At 39.7% G+C, this 16272-nt stretch overlaps 1 protein-coding gene across 4 annotated transcripts in view; it reads left to right on the top strand.

Moving 5' to 3' along the window:
- Positions 1-2548: 2548 nt before the first annotated feature.
- Positions 2549-16272, top strand: part of MTHFD2L (methylenetetrahydrofolate dehydrogenase (NADP+ dependent) 2 like) — a 124730-nt gene continuing 111006 nt past the window's right edge. For all 4 annotated transcript variants that reach the window (XR_006778112.2, XM_045789579.2, XM_087864081.1 and 1 more), the window contains exon 1: positions 2549-2819. Coding sequence is in view for 3 of the 4 variants with exons in the window: in XM_045789579.2 (XP_045645535.2) it covers positions 2680-2819 (140 nt within the window). In the remaining variant the exon portion in view is untranslated. The remainder of the gene's footprint in view (positions 2820-16272) is intronic.

The raw sequence follows: 16272 nt of genomic DNA, 5'->3' as shown, positions 1-16272 counted from the left end.
CACAGAATACTGCCTATGTTGCTAGACTGATAACTACTTCTGGGCTGGAATCTCTTCTGTAGGATAATCACTCCTGGTTGCTATTATAAGATTTAGGGAAGGGTAGAGGTTAGGTGAAATTTACATAAAGCAATATTTTGGTGGGCTCAAAGCAGAAAAAAGCTGTGTGTAAAGGGGTCAACATAAGGTTGGACTGCAAAGTGGACTCAGGGGCCTATTCCTCGGAATTGATAAAGTTAAGATAGATGTGGTATGTGTTCAGAAATCCCTCATCTGAAGCTTTTTAGGTAGGTTGCAAATAAAGGCTGCTGCTTTGTTTGAAATTGACTTAGATCATGCAGAATGGGAAGAATAGGATGTTTCATTCTTATTGATACGATTTTGAACAGAAAATTTTCTGACACGATTTTAGAGAACAAGGATTCTAAGTAAGAGCAGTGGCCAAAGGGATTGTGATATGTCACAGCTGCAGCCTGACCGTGGGAGAAATACTGTTTCCTTTACCTCTGCAGCTGGTTTTATCTATCTTTTATCTGTGTCTGTTATTTGTTTAAAAAAAAAAACCGCAAAAAAATAATAGGTCCAAAATGGAGTTGTTGATGCTAAGCCCCACTTCAGCAAACTGAGACTTAATTAGTGTAGAGGCCAAGGGCAGGCCACCCCAAGACGGGCCACTTTGGCATGAACACTGTTTTGAGTTAAAAACAATCCAAACCCAGCAGATTCAGAAAAAGCTTTTTACCTCCCCCTCAACTGCCTGCCTTACCAGGAAGAGAGGTATTAATACAGATTCCTCTTTACCTAAGAAACTTATCTACGTAATAGGGCATCTTTGTTTTTCAAACATCTCCTTTCACCTTCCTGCTAGTGGTCTCTCTCCCTCTGTATCCTCAGACCCCTACCCCTCTCCTTAGCTCATATAAGTATCATGTTGCCTGTCTTTGGAATTTCCATGTCTGTGTGGTTTCCCTATATGCATGCTATTAAATTTTATTTTGATCCTCTGTACATATGCTGTTAAATTTGATTTTCTCCTGTTACTCTGTCTCATGTCATTTTGATTCTAAGTCTAGTTAGAAGGTTCTCCCATATTCTTCCTCCCCATTAGTTTCCTTTGTCCTAGATATGGAACCAGCAATCAGGAATCACCTGATCAGCACTAGTTAGGTATTGTGCCTGATAAATCTCTGCCAATCCCTAAAGGAAAGTAACTTTGCTATAACAAACCCACGTTTTTTGCTAGTGTAACTTTCGTGTTCTTGCTTCCTTCTGCCCAGAAAAGTCTTTCATTTTGTCAGCTCCTCAAAGCGCCTTTCAATCTGCTAGATTGGATGCTGCCTGATTCCGATTGATTTTTGCTCAAAGAAACTCTTAATTTTTAAAAATATGCTTCAATTTGTCTTTTAACATATCCCAGTATAGTGAATGGCCAGTCTGACTTTTACTTTTTCAGAGGAAGTTGATATTTTGCTTTCTCCTTGATGTACTTTTATAATATAGGTGAAATTCAGTGGGGTGGAGTCCGGAGCTGACAACCAAGAAAGAATTCTTGAGACGTCTTTGGTGCAAAATGGTGGTTTATGAAAGCATGGGGACAGGATCCATGGGCAGAAAGAGCTGCTGCCCCGGGTTGTGAGGGGTGGCTGATTATACACTATGGGATTGGGGGAGGTAAGGAAAAAGGGAGGCTGAGAAAGTACTTTCATATGTTAAAGAAGACTCAAAGGAAACCAGAGGCCTTGCCATTGTCAAGTTAAGGTTGTTTCTCCCTCAAGCAAGGCATTAACACTGATATGGTTGGGGGCTTCCTGGAAGAATGTCACTTAAGTCCCACCCAGAAGTGGGGGGGGGTAGGGGGAGGTTGGAGGGTGTAGGCTTCTGCTTTGCTTTCAGCTAGCCTTCTGTTACCTCATCATTCTTAGTTGTCAATTCACCACACAATGAAGGTTCTTAAGCTGTGTTAACTTGGTCGTCAACTCTGGAAAATGATAGACATTGGTCATTTTTTCCTCCCCAAAGTGGAGATAAGGTAGAGCCATACAAATCCTGAAGTTCAGGCCTTACTTCAGCTAGGTCCCCCTCCTCCCTCCACACTCACACCTTTGTTTCTCTCTCCAGCTCCCAGGTATTCCAAGATAGCACTAAAGGAGTAGGAAGCAAAGAAGCGGTTAACATGCGTCTGGCTGTAAACCAATTCCACATAGCCTCCGAGGTGTTAGGACAGCTCTGGCTAGGGTAAGAGAGGCATGCTGCTTGCACTGAATAATTCAGACGCCTTACCTGTGTCCTCACTATAGGAAGACCAGAGGTATAAGGGGTGGGTGAGAAGTCACACGGCAAACCGCCAGTCTCAGGGTGGTACCCCCTGCCCCGCATACTTGGCTCAGTCTGGGGCTGAGGTGCCAGCCCCATCCCCGCCCCCGGACTGTCCCAGAGTTTCTTAGGCCCCGTCCCCGACCGGTTCCGAGCTCGGTTCCTGGCCCCGCCTCCCGGTCCTCTAGGCCCCGCCCCCAGCCCTGAGCTTGGCTCCCGGCCCCGCCCCGGCATGGCGCCCGAAGCCGACTGCTGGAGCGACCGGCTCTCCGGCCGGGCCGGGTGGGGGCGGAGCCCAGTGTGCAGCTGCGAGGACGGCAGCGGCGGGAGGCGGAGCCTCCGTCCGGAAGCCGACGATTCGCGGCCATGGCAGCCCCGGCCCGCGGCTTCTCCCTCCTTGGTGGCAGTCTAAGCCGCGTGCCGGCGCGGGGCGGGAGCGCCGTGCTGTCGGGGGTGCCGGTAGCAGCCAGGCGCGTGTTCCGCGGCTTTCGGAGCAGCGGCGTGAGGTACGGGCGCCCAGGACGCTCGCTGTCCTCGGCTGTGGGTGCCGGCGCGTGCGGAGCCGCGGGCTGCGGGAGGGGCGGCGGGGCGTGGGCCTCTGGCGCCTGCCGAGCTCTCCCGCGTCAGGCCAGAGGCTAGGGCAGCCGCGCGGCGCTGCGGGGCTGGGGGCGAGGCCTGCCTAGGCTCCGAACTTGGCCTTGCGGGCCTTGCGGGCAGGTCGGGTCGACCTCAGTTCGGGCAACTAGGACGTGGTCGGCTTTGGGCTCTGGCGCCAGAATATTCCTGCTTTGCGGAAGGTACAGTGGAGTGGTTTAGGAAGACAGTTGAGGCCCTTAGGAAAGGTGCGGTGGAAACAGGTGGTCTGCTTGTTTCAGCTAGTTGCTTTTGTTTGGGTTATTGTGTTTCATAAACAAAGGCGTGAACGTAGTCTAGATGGTTTACTAGTGTTTTGAGTTTCTGAATTCTTTTGTTGATGGTAATTCTGAGGTCTTTCCCACTCTAAAATTCGTAATGATTTCACAAAATCAGATATTAATCTTGATTAATCAGTCTTTTCTGTATGGCGCTTCCCAAACCTCTTCAGTCTAAGATTGAACTAATCAATCATTGCATCTCTTTGGATCCCCTTGCTGTCTAGTGCATTGCACGGACTCAAAGTGGTACGGTTTTAGCTCTTCTGCACAGTGGTGCCCCAAACTCTTCACTTTTTCGCCTTCTACTTGTTGGAGTTGCAGACTCAGACCTAAGCATCTAAAAATATATTCCCTTGACCCAGAGCCAGTGAGTCCAGAAGAGATTCTGTTTTCAGACTTTGAGGGCTTCCAGTAACGCGTGTTCACTGCAGTTCTACGAGCTCAGAGATTGTCTTTTTCATCTTTGTGTATCGTCAGTGAGCAACACAGTACTTGGAAGAAAGTAATAATCAGTAATGTGGAAACATAACTACTGCTTATTTAATTTAAATTGATTAGTTCCCATTTTATACATATATTTAGTTCTCAGTCGTGAGTGACTAAAACAAAAATATATATATTTCCAGTAGGGTTTGCTTTAGATGTAGTTTCTGTCGATTAGGTCTTCCATAAGGATATGTGAGAATATAACTGATTCTGAGTTCTGGTTAATGAAGCTCTCTGGTGTCTGAAAGAATTTGCCAGTTGGTTTGGAATAACCAGCTGTACTACCTAGGAAAAAGCAGATTTTGTAGAATTCTGTTTGAATTGCAGAATTAAATTATGTACTATAGTCACTCTATTTTTTGAATTTCAGTTGTTTTAGGGCTTCTTTCCAGTGAGAATAGCCTTTTCCAGATTGTGTAAATTGATGAATTTTCCTTTGTCAGCTTGATGTAAAGAACCCATCACCTCATCCTCTCCGTGTACATTGAATGGGAGTCACAACAGTTATAACCCAAAATTTCCTGGTAGCCCCGTGCTTTGTACACACCTGCACGAGCAAAGGGATAAATCAGATCTTTTAAATTGTATTTAATGGTCTCTTTAAAATAGTTGAATGCAACAATTTGGAAAGCTATTGTTTTTTTAAGGTTTTATTTATTTATTTGTCAGAGAGAGAGAGTGCACGCACAAACAGGGGGAGAGGCAGGCAGAGGGGGAAGCAGACTCCCAGCTGAGCCTGGAGCTGGATGAGGGACTCCATCCCAGGACCCTGGGATCCTGACCTGAGCCTTAGAAGGCAGACAGGCAGGCAGACAGGCAGACGCTTAACCCCTTAATGGACTGAGCCACCAGGCCTCCCTGGAAAGCTATTCTTAATATAAAGAAGTATTACTTTAAACCCTGCTGCTTTCGGCCCCATTTGATACAGGTTATGACTATAAAAATAAATAATACTTTTGATAGTTTTTATTTTCTTAAAACAGTGCTAATCAGGTTAGGATAGGGTGGTATTTTTGACATCCTCTTGGCACTGAATACCATATTTGAAGGTGAAGTTGGCTGTCAGGTTGAGAAACACCTGTGGACTGTTGGGTCTCGGGTGGGGAGGAATTCGGACAGTGTGTTGATGCTTATTGGTGTCTCTTTTCTCTTCTAGGACCAGCAGAGAGAAGAGATTCCATCTTCCAGAGGTCGCCACTGTCTGCCTCCCCACTTGTCCCCATCCTCAGTCATCTTTTTTAATATGTAGTTACACCTTATTTGTCTAGTTCTTCATGGTGAACGTGGTTTAATCTGACATCATTCCTATTGACTTGGAATTTGAGCCTTAGTGTTATTTTTATTGAAAATTATCATTGAGTCTGATAAACTTTGTTTTAAATTAACAGATTTATTGCCAGTTTCTGAGCCAAATAGAGCCTTAAATGAAAAGTGAAAAAGCATTTTTGATTATTTTTCATATTTTTGACTAGATACCTATACTAATGGAACATATAAGTACTTTAATGAAGTATTTTCTTTAATTGGGATTTCAAGAAATAATCTTTGACAGAATTGAAATTTACAAAATCTTGAAGTATCATTTAAGTTCTCTCTCATTTTTAAGATTTACAGTGAGTTTTTTTCTTATTTCCTCATGAGAAATTAGAGCTTATTAATTGGAAGAAAATATATTTACTGTCAAAGAAATAAATAAGCCCTTATATTTGTTAACAGCTTATTGTTTCTTGAAATGAATTATCTAAACAGCCAAAAAGTTAAAAATAAAAAAAATTTAGTGATTAAATTTTTGCTATTTTTGCCTTTCTGTGTGAGTTTACAAATCAAAGCGTCCCTGGATTATAAATATCACATGAATCTTTGGCCCAGTGCTTTCAGTTTATGGAGCCTGGCAGTAGCATTTCCCATTTGGAGGGGAGGTTACACGTCTTGTACATTAATGCCATGGTCAAAGCAGATTTTCAGGTATCCTACAACAGGGACTTCCCAAATGCTGCTTAGATCATCCTACCTGAACTCATTTTCAATAATTAAATGGATATCCTAAGCGTTTGTTCCATGTTTATCCTGTGGCAAAGTGATTCCTAAAGTCATTAATTTGGCAGATTCTCTTTTGTCTCCTGATCCTGCTGTGATCCTTTTAGTATTTGTAAAATTTTGTGTCCGGCCTACAGCTCTTGATAGAAACCTCACCTTTCTTTATGTCTCATTGCCAGTGGCTTTATAGTTTTTGCAGGTAGACCAGCATTAAAACAAACAAACAAAAAAAACCAATCGCTACAATTTTGGAGCTATTAAAAGATACTGGTTTATGTTAGTTAAATATTCATGTCTTGTAGAGGGAGTAGTTGAATTTTATAATTGAAAAAAGACCAAGTTTTATCAGTAAGGCTGTTCAGTTTTATTCAGACTCTTCCCTCTAGTACTCATTCAATATTTTTTTCTCTGCAATAGAATTATTTGATGTAAAGATCCTTTTATCCTCATGTGAAGCTTGAAGGACCCGGACTCTAGTTAGGACCATTACTAAAGCTGATTTTTCATAGACTGATTTCTTTTTTTTTTTTTTTTAAAGATTTTATTTTATTTATTTGACAGAGATAGAGACATCCAGCGAGAGAGGGAACACAAGCAAGGGGAGTGGGAGAGGAAGAAGCAGGCTCATAGCGGAAGAGCCTGATGTGGGGCTCGATCCCATAACGCCAGGATCACGCCCTGAGCCGAAGGCAGACACTTAACCGCTGTGCCACCCAGGCGCCCCTCATAGACTGATTTCAACCAAGATAAGAGTTAGTTCCAATGACGAGCAAAAGCAGTTTCTCAAAATCAAATTTTGTCCGGAAATGTGATAGTGTGGTTTTCCTATCTTAATGCTTTACCTATCTAATGAGATAACTGGCTACAATGTTGATTTCTAAGCAGTTTCTAATGTCATTTTAAATTTAGAACCTACATGTTTTACCATTTAGTATCTATATCTGAGTTTTATGTATGTGTCCCAGCTGTTTAGAGATAATGTGTTCTAGTGTAGTGTCTCCAAAATCAAGTTTTCCTATTAAGATGGGTCAAGAGATGAAAAAAGACTAGTATTAATGTCACATCTTGTTACTCAGTCATGGTGTTAGGAAACAGTAAGCAGTTTCTTTAATGACCTGAATCTTTGTTTTTCAAATGTTATTTTTTCCTGTTAATACCTTGGTTGGGTGATAAAAACAGGAAAAAACAAAAACACATAAGTTTCTATGGTAACATACTCTCCTGGAATTCTGTGGAGCCCAATGGCAGGTTTTAAAATAGTTTGGCTTGGGGATGATTAAGTTGTGGAGGGAGCTTGGAACTTGGGAGAAATTTGAACTGTCAATGAGTGGGATAAATTAATGATTAGTAGTAAATGAGATTTGCTATTAGGTGCCGTTTGGACCAGACAAAAAATACTTAAAAGATAGAAACTTTGTGGTCAGAGTGGAACATAATCTAAACCTAAATTAGTGTCAAAGAACTCAGGGTTGGATGTTATCCAAGAATGCTTATCCGAACTGCTCACTTTACATTACGTCATGTTTGTTTTCTGTGTTACTGTTTTTACTAACATTTTATTGGCTGCGTTATATTACATTAAGTCAGTTGGTCATAACTTACATAACCATCTTGGTATTGTTCAGTGTCTAGTTCTTAGAACATATGAAATAATTTACTCTCAGATTCAGGTCATGTTCTTGTCAACATCATACCAGCAAGGTTTGTTCACCTAATGACCTGAAAATGATCAATGATTATGAAGGTTTCTGTGATTACTCACAATAAAGAGTGTGCCTAGAACCAAAGACTATCCAAAGATTCGTAATTCTAAAGTTGGGGCATATATAGTTTAAAATAGATGTCCCTCTCTCCCCTATGATCCTCTGTTTTGTTTCTTAAGTTCCACATATGAGTGAGATCATATAAAACAAGATGAAATCAGAGAGGGAGACAAAACATAAGAGACTCTTAATCATGGGAAACAAACAGGGTTGCTGGAGAGGAGGGGAGTGGGGGGATGGGGTAACTGGGTGTTGGACATTAAGGAAGGCATGTGATGTAATGAGCACTAGGTATCGTATAAGACTGATGAATCACTGACCTCTACCTCTGAAACTAATAATACGTTATGTGTTAATTAATTGAATTTAAATTTTTAAAAATTAAAAAAAAAATAAAATAGATGTCCCCTCCCTGCTTTGGTTATTTATGAATAACTGCAATGAATATCATCTTGACTTTAATCCAGTTGTGTTGTTGAAAAATAAATTCTTATTAGTATTCAGTGCTTATTAGTATTCAGTGAACCTTTACTAAGCAGTTTGCTGAGATTTTTTGCATAAGAATATCCTTTTATCCTCAAAACAGCTAAAGTAGACTATTAGTATTCCTAATAGTTTGGGTGATTGAGACTTAGAGAAACTAAGTAACTTGCCCATGTTAACAGTAAATAAATGGTGAAGACAGGGTTTGAACCTTAATGATCTACCCAGTGCTTTCTCTATAAGCAATTTATAATTATTGACATATCTCACTATTGTTCCTGTTTTTGAAAACATTTATTAAATCTCGTAGAACTTTTGTGAATCAAGAAAGCTAATTTTGCATATAAATCTTAAAAATTATCTTGTCAGATTCTGTTAATGAAGGGTACTTTTTTTTCTTTCTCTGTCTCTTTTTTTAAAGAATTTATTTATTAATTTGTCAGGGAGAGAGCACATGCACAAGCAGGGGGAGTAGCAGGCAAAGGGAGAAGCAGATTCCTCGCTAAGCAGGGAATCTCATGCGGGACTCAATCCCAGGGCCCTGGGATCATGACCTGTATCGAAGGCAGCCGCTTAACCGACTGAGCTACCCAGGCATCCATGAAGGGTGTTTTAACCTAAGACTTTATGGATAGATTTTAGGGGATCCATAAACTTAGATGGAAGATGACTAACCTCTAACAAATTTAGCATTTTCTTCAGTTGTAAATGTTGGCAACACCACAGCAGTATTAGCAGTATTTGAGATATTGCCAGTAAAAACCACAGATACTTAAATATTACAGAGTTGATGCAGAGATCTCAAAACATCCTATACACTCTCACCGCTTTGTTATTATAGTAGTTATTAGATCTGCCAATAGATGCTGTTCTTTAATGCTTTAAAAACAAAAGCGATAGCCGTACTTCAATAAAACTGGTTTCCTTGTAAACCTGTGTATTTTATATTAAACATTCAAAAAGATTGTTCTGGGAAGCTGTCCATATGATTCAGCAGACTGCCCAAGGGTTCTTATGGTATAAAACTTAGCATTTAAGATTCTAAAAAAAAGCATGAATGTTGTTTAGGTGGCTACTGATGTTCTAATTTAGAGGTTAGGGACCTGAAAGAGATAAATTGCAAAACTGATTAACAGAATTATGCAAAATGAAAACAACTTGCTTTTAGGTTTTGTTTATATTGATTTTTACAACGGTATCCCTGATAAAATAACTTTAAGGTGTTAAGTATAGTATTTAGGATGTGAAATGAAATGTTTTTAAAATTCCTTAAACTTAACATTCCTAAGTATTTATTCACTTTCAAAAAATTTATTTACTTCAAAAGGCTCCCTAGTCCTAGTGATTGGTTTTAATCAATATATAATTTTGCCCTGGTTCCCTAGGGTTTCATTTCTGTTGTACTTATTCAGACTCAAAATCTCCAAGTGAGGCCCTAAAATACACAGCGATTAAGCTATGGTATGACCTGCAGAGAAATTTGAATTGCTAATGATGGTATTAGACTTTTTTTTTTATCTTTATAGATCATAAAACAGTCCATTGTAGCCCTGTTTAAAGTTGTGGTTGAAAATGAGATTGAAACCTAGTGCAGAAGCGAGATGCCAAGTATACAAATTAAATATACTGCTGATTTTGGGTACATTTTATTTGTTGTTATTTTACTATTTTATGAAGGAGTATTTTAATACCCAAGAAAAAGTAGTGATTTTTTTTCTTCTATTTACTACTTTGCTTTAGTTAATTAAATAGTACATTTTGTTCTAGTAACCATAAATTAGGATGGTTGCAGTTTATTTCCTGGAAAATATAGAGAAATAAACAAGCTCATGGAAACAACATGAAATGATGGCTTTCTGGTTTCATATTGCTGCTTGGTTATTTGAGTATGTCACCATCTGTCACTTAAAATAGCGATGTTTTCAAATCAGCCAGTCAACATTTAGCCAAATCCTTTTCTGTGAGTTAAACAGAGAACATTCCCATTATGTAGATAAGGAAATTGCATTCCTTTCAGAACAGTTACTTGTCCAACCTTATAGCTCCTGTCATCGGAGAAAGAATTCAGTGGAAATGTAAGCAAACAGGCATTTATTTGGGCAATTAGAATTGCAATTTGGGAGACCCAGATTCAGGTAGAAATCTGATTCATGTTGTGAGGAAGACAAAGAGGGCAAGGGTTAGAAGTGCACAATTATAAATTATTATAAAGGCAAGGGTCCCAAGTGCAGTTCTCCTTTAGGTCCTCAATGCAAAACAGATTGCAACTAGATTAATGGGATTGTTTGGGTTAATATGCAAATGAGGGATTCGAGTTGAGGGGGTTAAGTCTAGGCTGAGAGCGAGTAGCTGGCAAAAAGCTGAGTTCTTCCAATGAGGACCTGCATAAATTCCTCCCTACAGCCTTTCCACACAATTTTAGAGAGACTCTCTTAGGCTTGCTTGCTCCATTTTGAAATCTTTTACACTTAATGGTGAACCAGGGCTGACTTCTGGGTTGGGGTAAGTAATTTGTAATGCATTATTCTGCCCTCCTACTCACCGCCCCCACCCCCTCGCTGTGATTTATTGCTTTTTAATGAGGCCGAAGTTAGTGCAATGGGAGGAGAATACTGAAGGAAGAGCCCTTTGTCCTGCCTTCTTTGGGGGTCCCTTGCCACATGACCTGTTCAGGAAATGTCACCTGAGCAAGTAATGACAGGGTGCATTGGGTGAAAAATATCTTAGGGTTAAATTGACTGCACTTTTGGTGTGTATTAATGACAATGTGACTATGTAATTTTTTTAAGAGTAAAAAGACATGTTAAAATAATGAAAATTTTGTTGAGTGCCTGGGTGGCTCAGTCAGTTAAGCATCTGCCTTTGCCTCAGGTCATGATTTCAGGGTCCTGGGATCAAGCCCCGCTGTTGGGCTCTCTGTTTAGCATGGAGTCTGCTTGTTCCTCTCCCTCTGCCCCTCCCTGTTTGTGTTCTTTCTCTCTCTCTCAAATAAATGAAATCTTAAAAAAAAAATAATGGGAGTTGCATATTTGGAATATTTTACTGACTTACAAATATTTTAGGACCTATAAAAGTCCTGTTCAAAGCTATTTTCAAAATTAACATTTTAAAAGTTAATTTATATCCCTATATGTTAAAACAATTGAAAATTTTTGATTTTTATATTTCAATTTTTATGCTAATTAAGTGACTACTAACTTTCAACACATGCTGAGTTCTTGGTACATATTCTTGAATCAGTTTCTTAGCCATATGTTTAATACCTTGACATTGATCATTTTCTGGAAAAAAAAAGATCTTATGCTTAATTTAAAAATTTGCTGCAGTTTTTTTAAAAGTTGCAAATTATTCTTTTCTTTAGACAATATATTTTTAGTTTTCAAGGTACTTTCTCTACAGGTACTAAAGTCCTGTTAAGCTCAGAGCAAACTGCTAAATGGAACATAGTCTCAATTCTAGTTTTTTTTTTGTATTGAAATGTGAAGATATTTTAGCCTAAATGTTTCACAGTTGCTGTCTTTGTGTCTCCTTTCAGAGTATCTTTCTTTGACAAATACTTATGTTAAATGTCATCACAGAAGTTGTATCTTTTAAAATACTTTGCCACGTTTATTTATTTATCTTAAAATTTTCCATGTTTAGATGCAGTAAAATTATAGGTCTTCTCAATTATATGCCATTACATTCCAAAATATAAATGTATTCAATGAAAATATAGCTCCATCAAAAGATTCTTCCCACAAATTGCAATATTTTAAATTAGGATTACAGATGTATTTGTTTACTAAGGCTGCCATAAGCAAAGTACCACAAACTAGATGGTTTAAAACAGAAAATGAGCCTCACACTTCTGGAGGCTAGAAGACTGAAATCAAGGTATCCGCAGAGCCTTGCTCTCCTCTCCCCTTCTTGCTGGCAATCCTTAGTTTTCCTTGGTCTGTGGCTGCATGACTCTAATCTCTGCCTCTGTGGTCAAGTGGATTATTGGATTCAGGGCCCACTCGACTCCAGTATGACCTCATCCTCATCCTGCATCTTAATTGGATTCACAGATACCTTATTTCCAGATGAGGTCACAATCACAGGTACAAAGGACTAGGATTTGGGAGACACAATTCAACCCACAACAATAGACTTTCAGAATTGCTTTTATATTGTTTAAGCCATTCTTGTTAAATTAGTTCTTATATTCCTTCTCATGCTTTTGAAGGGGTAGATTTCTTCCCTTGCTTTTGAAGGGATACATTTCTGTTTATAAGCTTTGGTCCAGTGACTGCAATTCACTAAAAGTTTCAGATTTCAAGTCCCCTTTCCAGTGTCCTTGGTGTATTTTTTGAATGTGTTGATAGGCTATTTCCAACAGATTTTGAACAAAATGCAACAATTTTAGGCCTTTTAGACTAATTTACGTGATAAATTTTCACATTTATTTCTAAAATCTGATATAGGCAGTGAGGAGAGTACATTCTGCCATGATAAAATATGTGTTTTTTTGTATTCAAAATAAACCTAATAAGGCTTGCAATTGAGTTACAGTAGCTGGGTTTATGTGTACATTATTTGCTAATTTTGTTTGGGGTTCACACTTTAGTTAGTAGATTATAGCTTGTTTGCACACAGCTCTAAGGGTTTCACGTGCATATGTTTCATAGGTTTCTTCATATGGAAAGGGACTGACCCTCTGTCGGGAATACTAGAGTGGTTATTCCTGCTCTAGAGTGATGGGGGCCTAAATAAGTGGTTCTTCACTGAGGCTCGAGAACCACTTTACACGTGCTTAAATACCATACTGTGGGATTTTAAAATCTAGTCTATAGAGAATGTTCCTGGCAATTTGTTAGCCAGTTTGTTTCATCAGCTGAGTCCTGTTGTATTCTATGACAGAAATTTTTTTTTAAAAAAATTTTATTATGATATGTTAGTCATCATACAGTACATCATTAGTTTTTGATGTAATGTTCCATGATTCATTACTTGTGTATAACACCCAGCGCACCATGCAATACGTGCCCTCCTTACTACCCATCACCAGCCTATCCCATTCCCCCACCTCCTCTCCTCTGAAGCCCTCAGTCTGTTTCCCAGAGTCCATAGTCTCTCATGGTTCATTCCCCCTTCTGTTTACCGCCCCTTCATTCTTCCCTCCGATCTTTTCCTACCGATCTTCCTGCTACTCCTTATGTTCCACAAATGAGTGAAACTATGACAGAAATTTTGTCAGAATTTGCACTTTTTGTGCAAACCAGAGGCAAAAATGGTTGAGTTTTTCATTAGAATTAAGAACTTTTCATCCAATGTAATCATAAAATAAGTAAAAAGACAAGCCACATAATGGTGATACCTGATACACAGACCTAAGGTTAGTGTTCAGAATGTGTAAATAACAACTACAAATTAGACACAGATTAATAGTTCATTAGAAAAATGTCAAAAGTGATGAACAGGCATTCCATAGGCGAGGAGCTCCAGATGGCCAATTAACCTGCAAGACGTTCAACCTCTAGTAATTAGGGAAGTGGATATTATGAGCACAATTAAATGCCATTTAACTAATTGGTTTAGTTAAAAATTTTGACAGTGTCAAGGCAGTAGAGCAGCAGAGCCGCTGGTGGGCTTGTGAACTAGGGCAGCAGCTTTGGAAAACAAGTCGGCATAAACATATTTGTATCCTGTAATCAGCAGTTCCATTCTGGTGTATGTACCTGTAAGAAACATGTATATATTTCAGTTTATATATCGTGTATGTTATTATATCTTTAATGTTTAGAGTTACAAACATAGGACGCTAAAGGAAAGCAATGGAATTATAAGCCCACGTTTCAGGTTAGTGCTTAACCCTGGGAGAGGATAGGGTTTGGGTAGAGGAGGGTTGCAAATGATTTTGGTGATACTGTAAACTGGGTGGTAAGGTTGTTAATTGTTAATTTTTATATGTTTTATAGGTATTTTCTATCTGTTCTTAATATAGTTCAAGAAGATCTCTTTTGATAACATTTAAAAAACATTTCAAGATGGATAAATATCCAGAATTCTGCCTGTCTTACCATTTTACGTTACATATTCCTTTTTAATCTTTAGCCAAATGCAGGCACATTTTAAGTTTGAAATTATGTACCTGGAACTTTTCATCTCATTTTCACTTGACTTTATGCAGAATATTTTCACATATTGCTGTTTTTGCAATTGCTGTTTTCAGTGGCAGCATATGAATTCCAACAAATTATAATACAATGAACATTTTAACACGGATAATTCCACAAATATTTAGTAAACCCATACAATGTGCAAAATCCTCTTTGGTATTAAGGACATTGTAGTAAATATAAACTTCCTGCCCCACACAGCTTCGAGTACAGTGTGTCCGCATTGGGGTGTGGGGCAGTGGTTTCAATAAGGATTTGCCATATGACAGAAGGGTCAGAGTGGTGTGCTGTGGGGTTCATAGCAGAGGCAGTTCCCCAGGGAGAAGGGGTCAGAGAACATTTCCCAGAGGTCCTTCCAAGCTGAGACGTGAGGAATGTGTGGGAGTGAAGGAGGAACAGACTTGCTAGGACACTGGGGAGATCAGAAGAAGAAAGAAGGGTGTTTCAGGAAGAGGGAGTAGTGTATGTGAAGGCCCAGAAACAGCAACCTGGCCCAATGCATAAATTGAAATGCAGCTGCGTGTGATGTGGGACTTGGCAAGCGTAGTGTTCTTTAGCAGAGGCAAAAGAAAGCTCACGTAGGGGCTTGTAAGCTACAGGAAATTTGGATTTTAGTTAAAACTCCCTTATTGTCAGTTTTTCTGGTCCAAAATGTTGGAGTCATATTTGCCTCCTTCTTCTCATCCCCTACACCCAGTCTCAGTAAATCGAGTGGCTTCATCCTCCAAATTAACTCAGAATCAGACCGCTTCGCACCTCCACTACGGCCTTCTTTGTCCAAGCCACCCTCACCTCTTGCCTGGGATACCATACTAGCCTCTTATTGGTGCCCCCACTCCCCCCTTGCTCCCATAGTCTGTCCTCCACATTTTCACTAGTGATTGAATAATGAAAATCGGGTCATAGCACTCCACAAAATCGCCAAATGGCTTCCTACCTCACGGTAGAAGCCAACATCCTTTTGAAGGTCTGATGTTCCCTGACTTCTCTGACTTTGTCCTGTCCTGGTACACTTGTGTCCACTGCAGCCACTGACCTACTTGCCATTCAGCAACTGTGCCAGGCGCACTCCTGCCTGAAGTACTTGCTCCGCATTTCCTTTCGCCTAGCATTATTCTATCCAGATAGCCATATGACATATTCCATCATTTCCTTCATTTATGATAAAATATCACCTGACTGATCAGAGAAGAGACACCTAACCCATCTATATAAAATGACAACTCTCTGGGGCGCCAGGGTGGCCCAGTTGTTTAAGTGTCCAGCTCTTGGTTTCTGCTCAGGTCATGATCTTAAGAGTCATGATGAGACTGAGCCCTGCATCGGCTTGTGCTCAGTGCAGAGTCTGCTCAAGATTCCCATCTCTCCGTCTCCCTCTGCCCCTCCCCCTGCTCGCACGCACAGTCTCTCTAAATGAATGAATGAAAGAACGAATGAATGAATAAAATCTTTAAAATGACAATGCCCTTTCCCTCTGTTTTTCACAAATGATATGTGAAATATTTGCCTTTAAAAAAATTTTGTCTTCTTATAAAAAAAACTTAAGTCTTCTTCAACTAGACTATAGTTCACATAAAAGTGGGCAGTTTGTTTTGTATACTGTTATTTATATTTCCTAGAATACTGCCTGGTAGATAGGAGGCTTTCAGTATGTATTAATTAAATTAATAAACAATGAGCTTGTAGTGAGGAGTTTTAAGAGGGAACTGGCATTATAAAATTTGGAAACTCACTCTGGCCACAGGGTGGAAAATGGATTGGCAGAGATTGACTCGATCCAGGGAGAAGTATGCTTCTAATGCCTGAATATTTACACTGTTATTGATAGTTAAAATTTTTCAACAATACTCATTTGTTTATGCACTGAAGACTATGTGAGCAAGATAATGTGTGTGTTTACTGGTTCTTCTAACATATGGACTGACATGGGCATCCACCCTCTGGGCCTCCACTAATTCCAGGTTGCTCCGTTTATCCTTATATTTTATCTCCCTTAGAGCCAGGCTTCCTGAGGCTCTGCAGGGACTGAGGGAATCGATGGGCTAAGACAGCTGCTTGAGAAAAATCCTCAAAGTTCCTATTTATAATTGGGTGGTGGTCTCCTGGGAGTTTACCCATAAACACCAACTCAGC

This window comes from Ursus americanus, chromosome 8, assembly GCF_024610735.1.
Source record: "Ursus americanus isolate L20-20 chromosome 8, mUrsAme1.1.p, whole genome shotgun sequence".
Taxonomy (NCBI): domain Eukaryota; kingdom Metazoa; phylum Chordata; class Mammalia; order Carnivora; family Ursidae; genus Ursus; species Ursus americanus.
The sequence above is the reverse complement of the archived record's forward strand: the minus strand, read 5'-3'. Positions and strand labels throughout refer to the sequence as shown.